Raw genomic sequence first — 20,029 nt, 5'->3', positions numbered from 1 at the left:
GTAACCGATGGAGCAATGTGTATGGAAGTTATCACACAACAAAGATGGCCAAAAGGCTTAAAACTTAGGAAAAGCTTAACTTTGTGTGGAAATGGAGTACAGATTTCTTTGATAGTCTATTTAAAAACCAATGAGATGTAGATCTGAATTTGTTCTTAGAATTACAGACTGTTATTTGTGTATAGATAACATCAAACATTTTCTAAATTTTTGCAGTGCTTAGGAGTAATAATAATTTCTAGAATATTAAAATACAAACTCCTGATGCATCATGGAAATGTACTGAAAGAGGAAAAGTGGTTGAGGTGCTGTATCACAGAGTGCACATCAATCTTACCTGGCAGTCTAGCAATTTGTCATGATGACAAAGAGTGATCACCACCTAATCTTACCACATCACATTAATAAGCACCAGATAAGAACTGGTCACCTGACCTTTGAGTTGATATAGTAAGATTACAGTTGCATGTTAACAGTAAGTTTGCTTCCTTTGTTAATATTTTAGTAAGGAAGAAGCTGATTTCATTTTTTCACCACTTATTTTAAAACTATTTCATACATGAAAATTCTAGATGCATCATCACATGCAAGGTTAAAAAGCACATTGATTTATATACAGTATTATCATGAACAGTATGATTAAATCAAATAAGCAATAAAAATGTGATTATGATGACAAAAAAAAAATGGTTCAAATGGCTCTGAGCACTTTGGGACTTAACATTTGTGGTCATCAGTCCCCTAGAACTTAGAACTACTTAAACTTAATTAACCTAAGGACATCACACACATCCATGCCTGAGGCAGGATTCGAACCTGTGACCGTAGCAGTTGTGCAGTTCCGGACTGAGCACGTAGAACGATTGTGATGACAGATCATGAAAAACTTTGCACTAGGGTGCCTTAGTGTGAGCAATGACGATTCAGCTGCGAGAGTTTCTGGAGGTGGAATGTATGTTTGCATGGTTTGATACACACCTAGTGTAAATTAAAGTGATTATTTTCACTTTTTTCCAGGACAGGATTTTTGCCAGTGAGTTTTGGATTGTTATTGTGCGCATTTAGGACTTAGACTTTTGTAGCAGGCTTTGGATGCCACTTATTTTATTGGCATTTTTAACTACGTAAAGAATTAAGTTGGTTTGGCAATTACTCTTAAGAAACAAAGAAATGAGTGAATATCTTCTGACTGTTTTCAACAAATTCTATCTGCTTATAATCAATACTGTCTAGCTGTTTCAAATATATTTAAATAAAAAAAAGATGCACCACAAAAGAATTATCCAAATTGAATGCAAATTCATAAATGTAATGTACAGGTACAGATAAACAAATTATTACAATTTCAGAAAAAATGGATGACTTATTCAAGAGAAAGAACTCCACGAATGGAGTGAGTCAATAACACATTGATCCACCTCTGGCCCCTATGTAAGCAATCATTCAGCTAAGTATAGATTGATAGAGTTGTTGGCTATCCTCTTGAGGTATACAGTGCCAAATTCTGACCAACTGATGTGTTAGAGCATAAAAATCCTGAGCTCTCTGGAGGGCCTAGCCCATAATGTTCCAAACATTCTCACTTGGGGAGAGATTAGATGATCCTGCTGTCTAAGATAGGGTTTGGCAAGCATGAACATAAGCAGAAGAAAATTTTGCCATGTGTGGGTGGGCATTATCTTGGTGAAATATAAGCCCAGGATGGCTTGCCATGAATGGCAACAAAACAGGACATTGAATATAGACCATTGTTGCTGGTTATTGGGTTGTATGGTGGGTGCCAGCCAGGTTGTTATCCCACCTCTGTCTGGAGTATCTCCAAACATGTCTTTGGCCTAGTATCCCATCAAATGGAGTAGAATTGTCGTCATTGATGTATCCTGCTTTGAACTGAGTCTGATGACCAACAAAGATGAGTCTGGAGATGCCCTGGATGGTGGTGATGTACCAACCTGACTGTCACCCATCATAAAGCAGAACAACCAGGGAAATGGTCTGCGGTGTCATTTCTTTTCCTAGCAGGACCCATTTGGTTGTCAGACATGGCATCTATACAGCAGAGCAGTGTACTGACAATATTTTACTTGCCATTTTGTTGTCCCTCATAGTAGGTCATCCTAAGATTACATTTCAGCAAAATAATGCCCATCTGCACATGATGTGAGCTTCTACTGATTGTGATTGTGCTTTCCAAATCACACATTTGCCAGCAAGGTCATCAGATCTCTATCCAGTTAAGAATGTTTGCAATATTATGGGCAGTATCCTCCCACCAGCTCAGTATTTTTACCATCTAACATGACAATTAGACAGAATTTGGCATGATATCCCTCAGGTGCATGTACAACAATGCTAAGCTGAATAACTACTTACATAAGGGCCAGAGATGAACCAGCATGTTTTTGACTTGATCAATTTGCAAAGCTCATTCTTTTGAACAAGTCAACCAATCTTTCTGAAACTGTAATCATTTTTTTATCTTTACATGTACATCACATCTAGCAATTTCCATACCATTCAGATAACTGCTTTGTGGTGCCTCATTTTTTTCCTAGAGTGTATGCACAGTCAGTGGAATCTGAAGACATTTTGTGCAGTAGATATTAGTAAATGGGCAGGTCCTCTCCTGGGGCCCTGTCACATATAAAATGATCCAAGAATAACTGAAACCAGGTCTTAGGTATGAGGCTGAAAGTTTGTGCAGTGCACTGCAGTGCCAAGTGTGGAGGGTCACTATGGTACGTTGTGGAACTGGACTGAAAACATTGGGAAGCCAAAAGTACACCATCTTGTCAAAATAGCAGTGGAGCAGTGGGTGGCTACCTGGTGGCAGTCAAATTTATCATGTAAAAATAATTGATTAAACATTCACTTTATTAGTGATAAAACTACAACACTCTCAGCAATTACTGATCGTGGCTATGCCCCTCAAGACATGTGCTACACACAGCATGTGTGGAGGCCCTGACGCAAGCAAGTAGCCTGCAATCTCTGGCAGTTTGCAGTGTTGTGCACCCAATTAAATGATGATGTCAGTGACTTAACAAGGGGTCATGCTGTAGACTGTGCCACACATGAACTAAACAGCTGCAGCATCACAGCTCAGTGCAGGATGTGCCAGAAGGTGTAAAATCCCACTGTGGACATTGTGGAGGAAAATTCAGCAGTGTTGCATGCCCTTACAAGCAGAGGCAGACAGTGAGATTATGCCTGCACACACAAAAGTGGCAGAGCAGCTCACACCCAGGTCTTGAATAGTAGTCCTCCAAGATAGGTGGCTGGCAGCAAATGGAAAATGGCTCAGAGGTACCCACCAGCTGAAGGGCACAAAATCCACAACATTGGACTCAGAACCAACAGTAGGCCTGCAGCTACATAAGGCCAAGTGTCATGATAGTTGCTTGTAGATTCATGTGAAATCCTATACTGATGTACACCTACCCTTGAAGCTTGCAGTTGTCAGACTGCATGCATTTTTCTAAGATTGAAGGTTATTTATACAGGCTTGGTGAATACTTGTGTTTCCAAGGAATTGATTCCCATTGTGTAAGCCCCAAAAGAACCCACATCTTGAATGTGAATCAGTCAGCTTTACAATGCTGTAATAGCTCTGCTTTTCTGCTGTGTCAATGAGATTACAATTCTGGTCCCTCAGCTGGTCTGACAATGTGGTAATTGCCTGGCATCATAGTGTCAGTTCTTGTTGTATTGGTAGGCAGCCACTAATGTACCAGTATCTGTTTAGACCTGTGTGACCCACTTCCCTGGCCTCTTGTGTTAGCCATGCCAGCATCATTTCTTTCTTAAGAAATGCCAAAATATAAAGGTGGTACTAGACACGTCCTCTTTCTTCAGTAGATCATGTCTCCAGATCTTGGCTCATGGTAACTCAACAGAGGTTCAACATAGATCCCACAAATGGATAACTGTGTAGAGCACAAGGTTCATGGGCTGCATACATAACCTAAATGGCACTCCTATGATAAGTCCACTGGCTTTTCTCCTAATTAGATATGGCCAATAGATCACTTAATTACCACTTACAAACTAGCAATGCAATATTACCAGATTCTTGACTCTCAGAATATACCATAACAACTACTTAACAGTAAATGGATTAACCTAATAAATTCTTCATGCTTATTAGGCACCATCTGTACCTGTTTGTTATTGGGTATGAGTAATTTAGTCTATCTCTTGTAGCAACAAGTTTGCTGGACTTCCCTAATTTTCACCCATAAACATTACTCAATTAGTCCATCACACAACATATTAAAATATAATGGAACAATTTTTCCCTCTTAACATATTCCCTTTTGATGACCAATGGTCCTATACAATTGATCACTTATTTTTGGAACTTTCCATCTATCTGGTGGTTCCCTTACTTGCTTTTTGGCACATCATTCAGAACTTTATCTTTGCATTGACACATTTACCACATATGGTATTACCACACACAGTACATTGACAGGTGTTCCTCTTAGTTACCACACTGTAATGCTAATCACAGACTGTATACTTCTTGTGTTTCCTTATGGCTTGTGCTACTATGTCATGCAAACTGAGTCTTAGGGGCCTTGACTGCACTTTAATTGGTTGGTTTATCACGTGACAGTGTCCCCTATCTGCAACAATGTTTCCTCAAACCCCATCATACTTCCATGTCAATTTTTGCATGACACCCCTTCTTACAACCAAGATGCATAGCATTACCAGTGTCATCACTTTTGTGTGTGAAATTCCTGATCCTCAGGCACACACTCCTGAGAAGATTTAGCATTGCTGACCCAATTAATAGTCTTACAAGCATTTTTCCTTTTACTCTTTATCCCCCCCCCCCCTACCCACCCACCCACCCAACCACCCTAAGCATGAGAAGGTGGTGCTACCACATGTCTTGTTAAATCTACATCCTTCAGAAATAAATGTGACTGTACCATCTCATTACTCAGAATATCTGCAACATATTTAATATTGTCAATTGATTCTTGTGTTTCCTCTGCAGTTACCAAAAAAAAGAAAAAAAAGAAAAAAAATAATTGCTGTCTGCAATTCCTCTATGTAAAATAAAAATCACTGGCACATGTAATTCCCTGTAGGTCCAGGCTCTACAAACTTGAATAGATAATGCAGCACATAAATCATTACCCAAGTTGCTACTCACACACTCATTTGTTCTGGTGGAGCATGCATTCACTTTGTCCAGTGCTACAGATGATTCAGACACAGCATTTTCACAAGATGTTGAAACTGGTAATTCTACATTACTCTCCATAACTTATATAGCATTAGTTCTCTCTACATCAACTACACTTACACTACTGACTTTTTTGTTCCCATTATATGCTCCTACATAAGTGCTACCCTTTCTCCTTCTTTCAAGCCTCTCCAAAAGCCTCATATTCCCTATCATTGGAGAACCATATGGGTGCCTGTTTTCAGCCAACAGCTATTAGATTCTTGCTGCTTCTTCTCTGCATGTTCTGGAATAATTCTACTTTTTTCAAGCATCTCCAAAAGCTTCACATCCCTTATCAAGAGAGAAACATACCTCTGCTCATTTTTAGTCAACCACTCATCAAATTGTTCCTGCCTCTTTTCTCCATGCTCTGGAACTCACTGTGCAAAGCTACATTATTTTCCACAACCTTTATTCCCTACGCTATATTTGCTTCACCTGCTCCCATATCCATTATTTCCTTAAAGCTATTTGCTGTCTCTGTTCTCAACTCAGTTAATTGGGATGCTAAAATTGGAAACTTTTCCCCCACTGTGATATTGACAACAACATGAGTAAACCTCTATTAAAAACACACAACACAAACGACAAATACACTTAAACATAACACTATTACAAATTTGTTTCATTATAACCTAATTTCCCCAGTCAGGAAGACTGTTCGATAAGTACATCAAAACAGCATCAACAGGAGAAACAAAATGAAATGACAAAAAAATAATACAGTCAGGGATCTTCCTGACAAAACTCAGCTTCACCTCCTGATGTGCTAGTGCTACACATTGTTAAAACCATACACACTTCTGGACAGTGAGTTACATATCTTGCTTATGATAAGACATATTGCCCATACCAACCAGGCAAAAATTAATATTCATATTCATATATCCTCAGAACACTGTCTGAGTTTATTTGCTACAGTACAATATGGAAACAGAATTAAAATCACAGCAGAAGCAGAAGATGCACTGACTCAACACAGTACTTGAAAGGGGTGGGGATGGGGTGGTTGTGGGGGGGGGGGGGGGGGGAGATTAAGAGGCCCCCCCCATGCATTTTGAAATTACACGTTGTGTCTGGAGACATGGTCCCAGGTCCAGCTGCAGATGCCAGTCGCACTGCTGACACCACATGTAATGGCCAGGTGTGGATGACCACTATGGTGGGTTGTGGAACTGGGTTGTAAGTGTCAGGAAGGCAGTATTTCACCACCAAGGGTGAGGTATCAGTGGAGCAGCAAGTGGTTGTTTGGTTGCAGTCTGACATGTCATGGAAATTTCATTGATTAAACAGTCATTTTATTAGTGATCAAACTGCAACAATCTCAATAAAGCTTGGCAGAGGCTGTGTCCCCCAGGTCATGTGCACAGAGGTGTTGAGGCAAGCAAGCACCCTACAGTTTTTGACAGTTTGCTGGGTTGCACAGCTGGGGAAATGGTGATAACCAGTGACTCAGTGAGGGTGCCAACATGAGGGGTCTTGTGTGCAACAACAGACCACAGTTTCACAGCTCAGGGCATGATGTGCTGAAAGGTGTGCTACACTGCTTCAAACACTGTAGTGAAAGCTGGTATCAGCTGTGGTGTCTGCCCTTGCAAGTAGAAGTGGACAGTGACAGTATGCCTGCTCAGGTAAAGGTGACTGAGCAGCTGCCTGACTTGAATCTCAAACAGTAGTCCTCTAGGCAGGAGGCTGGCAGCAACTGGAAGTAGACTCAGAGGTGGCCCACTGGCTGTAAGGTACTAACTTCACCACATTGGACTCAGAGCCAATAGTAGGTCTGCAGCCAGAGAGGTCCAAATTTGTGATGGTGGCTTGTAAATTCATGTACTTGTAGACTGGTGTAGTCCCCAATGAAGCTTGCAGTTGTCAGTCCGCGTGTCAAAGATACACTCAGTGCTACCCAGATGTGATCATTAAGTTGGAGGTGGTGGACCTCAAGAGTTTGGTTAGTTGTGAGGAAGGGGAAATGCACAAGCTGCTTCATATCCATGGAGTGATCTTCAAGTTATTCTGACAGAATTTGGAAGCAATCAGTCTTTGTGCAGGTGCAGGTTCCCTGTAGCTGTAGTTTGGTGAACAGATGCTTCTAATGAGGCAGTTGGCACCCAAATAGTCCACCAGTGAGATACACTGGCAAACTTTATTTATAGAGCACCTGCAGGGAATCTTGGAATCTTTCTCAAACAAACTGAAGCAATGTTATCAAAATTGTACAGAAAAAACATTTCACTCATAATACTAGGCGACTTTAATGTAAATTTCCTGAATGAAAGTTATGACAGAATGGAACTGGAGCAACTAATGAGCTGTTACAATCTAATGCAAGTAGTTGAATTTCCCAGTAGGGTAACTGCCCACTCCAGTACTCTAATTGATAATGTGTTTGTTGATAAGTCTAGGCACAGTAGCTTGACAGTCAGTCAAGTCCTAAATGGGCTGTCAGACCATGATGCTATACTTCTGACAATCCCCCATTTAAATCTTAACAGAAAACCAAAAGCTATCTGGAAAAATGAGAGACCAATAAATAAAGAAACAATGGAGACATACAGGCAGCAGCTACAGTTAGTAGAATGTTCTGAAGTATTCATCTCAGCAGATGTCAACACAAAATTTAATGTATTTGTTAATTTAACATCAAATCTTTCTGAGGAGGCGTTTCCAAATAAAAGAGTCAGAGAAAATCAATGTAACCCTGCATTTAAGCCATGGATTACCCAGGGCATCAAAATTTCATGTAAAACAAAAAGAGAATTGTATGCCTCAGCCAGACAGTCTAACAATACTGCAGTTATGGGGCAATATAAAGTGTACTCTAAGATATTAAGGAAGGTGATCCAGAAATCTAAAAGTATGTATCTAAAAAAGGAAATTGACTAATCAGATAACAAAATGAAAACCATATGGAAATGAATTAAAAGCGAGATGGGGAAAAGCCTATCTGCCAAATAAGTGATTAGCTTAAGAACTGGGAGCCTTTTGGTGGATGCTCCCGAAATGGTGGCTAATATCTTTAACAATCATTTCCTAACAGTCACCAACCAAACGGGATGCTAGGGTTCTGTAAAGAAAGCTACAAAATACTTGCATAACACCTTAACTAACAAAATAGATGAGATGCATCTTCAAAAAACTACAGTGATAGAATTAGAAAAAAATAATTATGTCTTTAAAATGTAAAAATTCTGCTGGAGTTGACAACATTTCCAGCAAGTTACTGAAATACTGTTGTAAAGAAATAAGTACAGTCCTCTGCCATATTAGTAACATGTCATTGCAAGAAGGTGTTTTTCCCGACAGGCTAAAATATGGGCTTATACGACCAATTTATAAAAAAGGAGAAAAGACTGAGGCTACAAACTATCGACCAATTTCATTACTCTCAGTTTTCTCCAAGGTACTAGAGAAATTGATGCATAGCAGAATGGTTGAGCATCTTAGTAAATATAACATCCTCAGCGGTAGCTAGTTTGGCTTTCGGAAAGGGGTATCAACCGTGGATGCAATACATGCATTTGTTGACAATGTTATGGAAGCCATAAATAATAATATGATGACGGCTGGTATATTTTGTGACCTGTCAAAAACTTTTGACAGTGTAAGTCACCATATTCTCTTGAGTAAAGCCCAGACCCTACGAATGGGTGGAACCGTAGGCACATGGTTTGAATCCTACCTATGTGGTAGAAAGCAGAAAGTAATCGTGGAAGGACTGCATGGTGGCCAGGTATCTTCAGAATGGGGCTCCATTACTGCAGGAGTACCTCAAGGCTCAGTATTGGGCCCATCGCTCTTTCAAATATTTATAAATGACTTAGCACTATGTACAGAATATGGGAAAATACTCATGTTTGCTGATGACATCACTTTATCAGTTAATAATCTCTCAGGGAATACGTCAAATGAGGCTGCAAATAAAGCCTTTGCAGATTTGACAAACTGGTTTGAAACCAATGGCCTTACAGTCAACCTAAAAAAGACAAATTACATTCATTTCTCTTCTAACACAAATGTTACTAATGAAATGAACCTAAAAATGGGTAAGCACGAGATTTTGAAAGTTGGGAGTCCTCCAAATTCTTGGGTCTGCATATAGATAGCAAAATGAAGTGGCATCACCATATTCAAAATCTGTGTAAAAGGCTAAGCTCAGCAATGGTTTCCTTAAGAATAATTTCAGACACTAGGGACTTGAGCACAATAAAAAATGCATATTTTGGCTATTTTCACCAACTTATAGCCTATGGTATAATATTTTGGGGAAATCAACCAATAGCAAAAAAAGTGTTCCATGCACAGAAGCGACCAATAAGAATTATGTGTGGAATACATCATAGGCACTCATGCAGGGATCTGTTTAGAGCTCTACAAATCCTTACTACACCTGCCCAATATATTTTTTCCCTGATGTGCTTTGTTACAAAAAATATCAACTTATTCAAAATCAGTAGCTCATACCACAGTTATAACACCCGAAGGAAACTGGATATCGATTATGAGCTAAAAACGAAAAGCATGGTCCAGAAGGGGGTTTTATACAGTGGCACCAAGATTTTTAATGCCCTCCCACTGCACATTAAAGAACTGGTTGGAAACATGCCAAAGTTTAAAGAAAATCTGAAGCAGTTCCTTTTAGATGAATCTTGTTACAGTACTGATGAATTTCTTAGCAAAAATGCATAGAATCTCTTGTTTGTGCTTAAACCTTACTGTGTGACCTCTACAATTGATTCATACTCTGTAAGTACAGTGTAACTTAATACAATACCCAAATTTATGTATGTCTGTATATGACACCTGTATAACTTAAGAACAATACCCAAATTTATGTATGACTGTATATTCTTTCAGATGTCCTGTATCTTAACTAATATGTAAGAGTATATGCTAAACTTCACAGTTTCTTTAATCTAATGATAAGATCAATGTATCTGTGCACAAAACAATAATCTGTAAAAAACCTTGACTCCTATATCCATGGATATGTTCCCATATGGATCTATGAAACATGAAATAAATAAATAAAATAAATAAAAACTTACCAGGATCCTCATTTCGTCCAATTTAAGTAACCCCCCCCCCCCCCCCCAGATGAAAATACCTCTGAGAACTGCCTGAATATTGAACTGTGGGAAGTGGCACGCATCACTTCATGTGATTATTGACGTAAGTCCCAATATCAAGTCATCAGTTTTGAACATACAATAAAATGTCCCTGCATCTATGCTAATATCAGTGCACTGTCTACCAACAGGGATACACTAATAGGCTGGTGACTTTTGTACAGCACAGGAAGGAGGTGATTTTGAATGATATGGTTTCTCTCAAGTCTTTTTTTTCTTTTCTTTTTTTTATTTGAAATCATAATTACATAAGAAACTATCTTTATTGCTATATTTTTAAATTAATTCTAAAACCTTGTAAAAATAAATGTCAGGTTGTAGACTCTCTGAATATGTCTGTATAATATCACTGTTTTTCAAGTGTTACTGTGCGATCTTTGTCCTTATTCACCTGGAATGTGAGTTATGTTTTGGCAAGGTAGTGAGTGGCTGGATTCTGTCATCTTGAAAGTGCATTATGAACACATGTTAATAAGAATATACACTAAAATCCTGCAAAAACTTACTATTTACTAATGCATAAAATTTAAAAACCTGAGGACCATTACTGAAATCACCACAGAAAGAAATCTTTGACTTATACTTCTGTGTCATAAACATCAATAAGAAAAATCTCCAATGATCTTTGTGAGAAAAGCTAAGTTGACTAAATTTTTATTGAAATCACACATCATAAATACCTGACCTTCACTCTCTCATGTTCATCCTTTACACAGTTGAACATATATTTGATTGTAATGAAGTCATATTTTATGTATAGTTTGGAAAAATAACTATCAATAATAGTTTCTGAACTGTATTTTTATTGCTTTAATGGGAGTAGAGAGGTTATAAAGCCGAGCACTTGCTCTAACCCAGAGATGAAGTTTCCCATGTGTCACATACCCATGATCTTGCCGTGATCACCCATACACTGATACCACATGACTTATCCATCCTGGAATTCACTTATGTGTTGAATATGTGTAGATGCTGTGATGACATTCAGTTTTTGTGACACTCTAAATTACACCATTCACCATGTTGTGGCAACAGTGGCATCTCTTTCTAACACATCAGTCATTAATGTAAATGCCCATTAGTGTATTAACTTTCTACCTGTGTATGGTTTCATCCTCATTGTGCTTTTCGTTTCCATATTTCTGTTGTCATTTGTTTTCTTTGTCTTGCAACCACTTCCCCAATTAAAACCTTGGATGTTCCTCAACTACAGCTTTCATCTATGACATATTGATTATTGCAGGTCATTAATGATGTTTTATAACAATTTGTTGGCAAGTCTCCTCTTAACCTTGCACCACTATTCATCAATTGTTTAGAGTTACTACTGTTCCACATCATCATCATATCTTTTGTTTGTCTTACTTTCTATTTTCAGATTTTCCATTTCTCCCAACAAAGGAACTTCTAAAACTTCTGAAAGCTAAGGATTCAGTTATGTTATTTCTAGATCAGACATTCATAATTACACCCACATTTTATGTTTTATGTAATGACCTTATTTAATGTGCAGAATGAAACAATGGAAAATCCAGGATGGAATTATGACAATATTTTTAAAAAGATAAATTGCTACTCACTATACAGCAGAGTGTTGAGTCACAGACAGGCAAAGTAAAAAGACTACTAACACGTAAGCTTTATTCCAGAAGGCCTTCTCTGAAATAAACAACATACATACTCAGATTCACACAAATGCAGCCCACACACACATGCCCACTGTCATTGGGTGGTGAGGCCAGACTCTGCACAACTGTGCATGATGAGAGAAGCAGTCTGGGTGGTAAGGGTAAGGAGGAGGTTGGGGCAGACAGGGGGAGGGAGACCAGGTTACACATGGGGGACAGTAAAGTGCTGCTTGTGGGAGCATGCAGGGATGAGGGGGACAGAGGGCAGGGCAAATAGGTGCATTCAAGGTGTTGGACAGCAGGCAGGGAGGCAGCAGGAAAGGAAAAAATTAAAAAGACTTTGGGTGTGCTTTTGGAATAGACAGCTTTGGAGTGGGAGCAGGGAAGGAGTAGGTTGATGACGGACAGTGACTAATGAAGGTTGAGGTGAGGAGGGTTATGGGAACATAGCATAAAATGTAGGAAGAGTTCTCACCTGTGCGATTCAGAAAAGATAGTGTTGGTAGGAACAATCCAGGTGGACAGGCTGAGAAGCAGTCATTAAAATCAAAAACATTGTGATGGGCAGCACCCTCAGCATCTGGATGGTCCAGCTGTTTCTTGGCCACAGTTTGTTGGTGGCCTTTCAATGGGATAAACAGATTGTTGTAAATAGTCTCCACTGGTTTACCTCTGGATCACATTGTGCAAATTCCACAATAGTTCCTCAGAGCAACTGTTTGATATGTTCAGGTGGTTCAACCTTGCTGGTGGCTAGGTGGAATTTGCACAACATGATCTGGCAGCAAACCTGTGAAGATTATTTACTGCATATTCACCGGGAAAGCTTGAAGAGTCACATCAGACAGATTGCTGTTTGTCATACCCATGTATAATAAAGCACAGTAGTTTCAGCTTAGGTTGTATATCACATGACAGGTGTCACAATTAGCCTGCCTTCAACGGATGCCTTCAATGAGATAGGTGATGCTTGTGATTGGACTGGGGTAGGTGGTGGTAGGAGGCTGTATGGAACAGGTCTTGCATCTAGGTCTGTTACAGAGATATGAGCCATGAGGCAAGCCATTGGGAACAGCAGTTGTGTAGGGATGGACAGAAATATTGCATAGGTTAGGTGGGTGGTGGAATACCAATACAGGATGGGTGGGGAAGAAGTGCTATATTTGAATCTCTTGAGCTTTAGCCAAATTTTATATTAATTTTCTATAATTTGGAATGCATTATTTTGGCTATGCACATGTATGTTAAGTAGAATTCACATCAGACTCACTTCATTTACCACAGTGAATTTAACTTATCAGCCCTGGTCCAATCTGCATTACTTTCATTTAAAAATCAAACGTATGTCAGCTTCTTATCATTTTCAGCAGCAGAACAGAAAATTGATTGCAGTAACTATCAAGAACAACAACAAAATAGTATTTCAAAAGGTGGTTTGCTGAATGACATTATTAATTTCGACTGACATGATTCAGATCTCTCTTTACTATGACACTCTATAGAGAACTCTAAAGAAAGTGAATTTGATGCCAAAGTCTCAAATTCTTGTTCTGAGCTCAGTGAATGAATGGGAAAACAGAATTTTAGGGAGCAGTCTTGTAGCTTCAATGAAATATTTTTGTGTGAACATAATTCTGTGTTTTTAAAAAAATGACAGACCTAAAATTTTCCAAATTTATCATAAAAATTCTGCTGCCACAATCATATTTGGAATTACATATGAAATGTACATTACATTTGGTCCATATAGGCAAATATACTAAATAGAGAAACATTCAAAATACCTCTAAATTGAAGAGAATGAGGGCAGTTCATATAATGTGGAAAACATATGGGATGGAATTATCACTTTTCCCAAAAATCATTGTTGTTCACAGTACTATTGCAGCAGTATATTAAAGTTCAGGGTACACCTTTCTTTTTAAGGCAACCTTGATATCTTAAATAAGCTACCCAGTTCCAAAATAACCAGAAAGAGTATCATGCAAAAAAGAAAGAAAAACAAAAGTGTGAAGATACAAAAATAAGTATTACAGCATTAGTTATCTTCAATAATTTTAATAATTGTACTTCCTAGCAAGGTGTAACCTGGGTAAACATGGACTTTTTCAGTGTTCGTACTGTACCTATATTGATCCTAGCATCTGCAGCTTCCAGAATGAGAAAAATATCAGATGGAAACTCTTGATACATGTGTTTAATTGACAGATTTCCTGCAACTGTTCCTGCCTGTAATAAAAGAAAGAAAAAAAAGCTTTACAGCTACTAACTGGAATGTGAGGTCAAAGAGAAATAAATCATATTATAAAAGTGTTTTCAAAACTTAAGTGTGGCTTAACATCAGTACCAGTGCTAAGTGCAATGTATTCTTACATTTCTAACTGAAACATTTGCCACCAAGTCTATGTGGTCTGCAAGCATTTTGGTGTAACTGAAATTTTTGTCTGATTTTGAAACATCATAAAATAGCTCCATAACTTCAGTTAGAGTCATATTTCCACCAATTGTTATCTCTGAATCAATGGTAAATTCCTTGAGTTCCACAACATCACTAACATCAATGAATATCTCAATGTCAGGTTTTCTTCGATACACACCTGCAATCAGCAATAAACAACATACAAACTAGTATATTTAAAAAAAATGTTAGACTTGGATAGTAAAATAAATATTAAAATAACAACAGACTATTGTGAATGAATGAGGGAATAAATGCATTCAGAACGAAAATAAATAAAGAATGATAACTACTTTACAATAGAAGAGACACACCTGCTTATCAGCACCCTCAAAAAAAAAAAACCTTCTTTGGGTTGTCAGACTCATGAATTTGGAAGAACAGTTTACTGATATGGCAAATGAATTATTCTCCTTGAAAATCAAAGTTTAACTAGGAAAAAGCAGCAACTAACACATCTAATCATAAAAGCCATCATGGCGTGACTAGAACAAGACAGTTGTTCTCTATCTTTCTCCTTCTCTCTTTCTATATGTCTTGTTTGTTTGTGGTGATTGCAGACTTTCTAAAAAAAAAAAAAAAAATGAAATGGTGGTGTGGTGGCCCTCAACTATGCACCCTCTGACTCAAAGCTGAAATATTAAAAATTTTGGCTGGTTTCACTGCCTAGGGACTGGGTTACTTAGTTGCCACATTACAAGCCAAATACTGCTGAGTCTACAGTATACAATATGAATGTACACATGAATCAAATGGTCGAAGGTTCCTATCACTCGGCAATTGCAAATTTTGAATGTTATATAGAAATTTATAAATGAAAGCTTGAAATTAAATAAATTCTGCAAGTACTATTTTAATGACTTTAAATGATGAGTACAATAGCAGATGTACCTTTAAGAATGCCGTTTGTCCCTCTAAAACACTTATACGTGTCAATGATCCAGCAATTAAATAAAATATAAGTTGAATAACAGGGAAAAAATAGATTCCTACTTCACGTAATTAGTTATGGGCAACAACATAGCCCATGAGATATTCACTTCTAAATGCAAACTACGTCTTCACTGCAGAAGCCACAGAAATCTCACAAGTGCACAAGTCGGCACTACGAAATATTTCTATCTCCCGCAACTGTGTTCTACCTGCTCCAATCTCCAAGTCTTTCCTGCAACCATGCGTCTTTTATGCCGTACCATCCAGGACTCTCCTGTGCCCTCTACCACTGTCCCTCATGCTTCACTGTTCAGAACTGCCACCCCCACTTCCATACAGTCTCTCCACGTGTTCTTTTTGGAACGGTTGCTGCGACTGGCTAGAGTGCTTGCGCCCTGTCACCAAGCCAACGCACACTCACAAACATAATTAATCACATTCAGAATACTGGATTTACATTTAAATATCTTGAAATTAAATAAATATTCCTACATCTGGACCATAAATATGCTCTAACACACATTATTAAATAAATAAAGAGATTAAATAAACATATATCAAAGGAATAGAACAGAAGTAAGCCAGTATCCTAATTCCTCTGTGCTTTCTAAAATACAGTAAATAATTGACCAATTTCTTCATGAATAGTATATATCAGATATAAACAAAGACATAGATGAATAAATATATTTATAAGCATGCAGCTACCATTTCTTCGTGTCACTGTGGAGTACTTATGGCCTGATGCAATTAATAGTAATTGATCACTTTGACCTCAGATAACTCATGTAATATTCAAGTTACATGCCAGTAATTCATACCAATTTAGGTGTACACCAATAGCTTTCTAAAGACATGTTGATCGACAAAATCGTATGAGCTGTCTAGATTTTGGAAATTTGTTGCAGGGTGTTACTTGTATAATTTATCATTAGATGCTAAAATTTAAACTAATAAAGATATTGAAAATCTGGTTACACCATCAGAATCATCATGCAAATAATGGTAAGTTACATGTTTCTTTTTAAGGTATCATGATTCATCTGGATTCTATTAATTTTTATAAGAACTGCGAACTATCTGCCATTAAGGTCTCACAAAGTCCGCCATCTTTGGCACTCCCAGCACATCTCCTGGATCGACACAGCATCACCATGGAATTCCCAGCCATATGCTTAGGTGGGACCATATGGTCCAGTCATTGTGCGGCATCAAGCAGTTGCTGATGATTCACGGCTTGACAAGCAGCCCGACCAGTGGCCACCAACTCTGAACTTAAAATATTTCCAGGGTGCCACAATTAATCCATTACCTCACATGCTCCAAAGAAAAACTCAAATGTATAAGTGGAGCTACAATGACGAAATCTGTGTTAAGAAGCCTAGCCATTGTTCAGTGTTTGCTCCATTCAAAAATGGTTTCTTTACTCATCTCATTATTTAATACTAAAACAAGCTAGTTGGAGTAAATATCAATGTTCTACATTATGAACATATTGTGTTAAAATATATATGAGCCTCACAGAGTGAATATTTTCTTTCACTCTGTGCAACTACTGACTGTTTAATGCACATTTTTCCCCATAGAACTTAAAATATTACCGGGGCACCACAACTTGTTTGTTACCTCACACACCTCCACTTATTAACATATAATTTCTAAGACTTTCCCAGCGAATTGTTGTCATCTCGTAGAATTGGGTGTACTGCCAGTTGTCTGCATCTTCCCAACATGATATTTCAACATCTTAACACCTGATGAAGATGCCGAGTTACAACGTCGAAATATTGTGTTGGGAAGATGCGGACCATCGGCAGTACAGCCAATTCTACGAGGTGACTTATTAACTTTCTGGCTTGCCAGAATGTGCAGAAGTAGCGCCCTTCAGTTCATACAAGTACATACAAAACCAATTACAAAGAACAAAATTTAATGATTAAAACACCAGTCCAATAGTGCTTACAAATTTTTTTGTAGTAGTGTGGGAGCAGCATGAATTTCAAAATAAACTTAAACTAAAAAAATTATCAATGAAGTGGCATATTAATTAAATGCCGGCATTTCCATTATGCATAAACAACCACGGATTTTGAAATAAACTTAAACTAATGCAGCTTATGAACAAAACAGAATATTAAATAAATGCCTAAATTTCAGTTACACATAAATAATTTTTTGCACAAGAAATAAAATTTTTATATGTACTTTCACTTATGTGTGATTTGTAAGCACTCCTTGTGCCACTCACTCAGCACTAAGGTGCCTTCTTGCACTAATTATTTCCGTCGCACTACTCACGCTCACACGGATTTTCGTGTGAAGTATTCATCAACTCACACCAGTCTTCTGACCAAGTGCCTCGCAGAAATTGTGTCTGCCTCTGAATTCCAAGTTCCACGATTTATCGTAATAAATCTGTCTACAACAAAAACCAAAAGTAGAAACCCCTCAACAAACCGGTTCCCAAAACCAACAAGGATCCTCGCTAAAGATTCCCTCCAGTGGAAAACGGTACTTTTGGAACAAACTCACAAGGCAAATGACTAAATCACAGTAAGCTCAAACTCCCACAAGCACTATTTAATTGACTTTAATAAATCCTTCCTACCTCCACACACCAAAAAATACATGCACATACAATTACAATTTTAATACCCTTCAAATATACCACTACATTCTTTGCCACACTCTTATACAAAGCATAAATCAATACTTATTTTACTTAAATCCATGAGGTCACTGACCTCCATACACCCTCAGTGCCTAAACTTACTGCTCTTGCATAGGTACAGTGCTACAATTACTAACAAATTGCTAATGAATCCCCAAGTAAAACATATAAAATTATCCCTCCTAAATTATTACCACTAATTACAAATTAGAACAAAGTTTTAGTTCTCCCCTTCCTCTATACACTCTTGCCTGCATCAGTCACTTAATTTTGTTATGCATATCGACTTCCTCACTCCAACCCTCAATAACTATGGTGTCAGCAATGCAATTTTCACCTGTTAAAAGCCTTTTAAATTTTACTTGCATTTTTTCATTCTTAAATTCAAATTCTAGTCATTTCCCTACACAATAAATGAGGTATTGTATTTGCACAGGAAGTCAGTTCCTAAAATTACCTCCTTTACTAGACCACTCACTACAAAACATTCTATCTTGAATTTATTTTCTCCACATTGAAATTTTAAGAGTATTTGTTGTCTTATTGGCTTACTCCTACCACCAACTGACATTTTAATCTGAACGCCAGTGACTGGGAAGATTACTGGTGTCTGATTTTTGATCATGTTCATAAAACTTTCTGACAGTACTAACACATTGTTACCTGAATCTAGAAGTGCATCTACCATTTCTTTGCCAACTTCAGTTTCAATAATTGGCTGTACATTTACCATTTCCTTTTGTTCTAAATATTTCTCCCTTAGTAAATCACTTTCTTCGTCTCGTCCCTTCTCTTCCAATTCTAGTGTACAATTCTAGTGTACAATTCTAGTGTACATCCCTCAATCTCATGTTCATCCCAAAATAATTTATTAAATATTTCCTTCACCCCAAATTCATTCCTTCCCTTTCCTAAACCTCTAGCTTTCTAAAAAAAAAAAAATGAAATGGTGGTGTGGTGGCCCTCAACTACGTACCCTCTGACACAAAGTTGAAATATTACAAATTTTGGCTGGTTTTATTGTCTACGGGCTGGGATACATAGTTGCCACATTACAAGCCAAATACTGCTGAGTCTACAGTATACCATATACATGAATCGAATGGTCGAAGGTTCCCATCACTCAGCAATTGCAAATTATGAATGTTATATAGAAATTTATAAATGAAAGATAGAAATTAAATAAATTCTGCAAGTACTATTTTAATGACTTTAAATGATGGGTACAATAGCAGATGTACCTTTAAGAATGCTGTTTGTCACTGTAAAATACTTATTGGTGTCGATGGTTCAGCAATTATCATTAGATACTAAACTTTAAACTAATGAAGATATTGAAAATCTGATTACACCATCAGAATCATTGTGCAAATAATGGTAATGAACATGTTTCTTTTTAAGATATCATGATTCATCTGGCTACTATTAATTTTTATAAGATCTGAGACCTATTTGCCATTAAGGTCTCACAAAGTCCGCCATCTTTGGCACACCCAGCACATCTCCTGCATCGACACAGCATCACCATGGAATTCCCAGCCATGTGGTCAGCTAGACCACATGGTTCGGAAGTTGTGCGGCATGACACAGTTGCTAACGTGTCACGGCTTGACAAGTGACCCCACCGGTGACCACCAACTCTGAACTTAAAATATTTCCAGGGCGCCACAACTCATTTATTACCTCACATGCTCCAAAGAGAAACTGAAATGTATAAGTGGAGCCCCAGTGATCAAATTTGTGTTAAGAAGAATAGCCATTGTTCGGTGTCTGCTCAATTCAATGAATGATTTCTTTACTCATCTCATTATTTAATACTAAATCTTGCTAGTTGGAGTAAATATCAATGTTCTACATTATGCACATGTTGTGTTAAAATATATATGAGCCTCACACTATGAATATTTTCTTTCACTCTGTGCAATATTTTCTTTCACTCTGTGCAACTATGGACTTTTTAATGCACATTTT

At 37.7% G+C, this 20,029-nt stretch overlaps 1 protein-coding gene across 1 annotated transcript in view; it reads right to left on the bottom strand.

The window, feature by feature from the left end:
• LOC126101302 (uncharacterized) overlaps positions 1–20,029 on the bottom strand; it is a 264,331-nt gene that overhangs the window by 224,242 nt on the left and 20,060 nt on the right. The window contains exons 2-4 of the mRNA XM_049911981.1: positions 14,370–14,593; positions 14,123–14,225; positions 5,306–5,349 (exon numbers count right to left, since the gene is read on the bottom strand). Of these exons, the coding sequence (XP_049767938.1) occupies positions 5,306–5,349; positions 14,123–14,225; positions 14,370–14,593 (371 nt within the window). The remainder of the gene's footprint in view (positions 1–5,305; positions 5,350–14,122; positions 14,226–14,369; positions 14,594–20,029) is intronic.

The sequence above is a fragment of the Schistocerca cancellata genome, chromosome 9 (genome assembly GCF_023864275.1).
Source record: "Schistocerca cancellata isolate TAMUIC-IGC-003103 chromosome 9, iqSchCanc2.1, whole genome shotgun sequence".
NCBI classification, from domain to species: Eukaryota; Metazoa; Arthropoda; class Insecta; order Orthoptera; family Acrididae; genus Schistocerca; species Schistocerca cancellata.
This window is presented reverse-complemented; position numbering and strand designations above follow the sequence as displayed.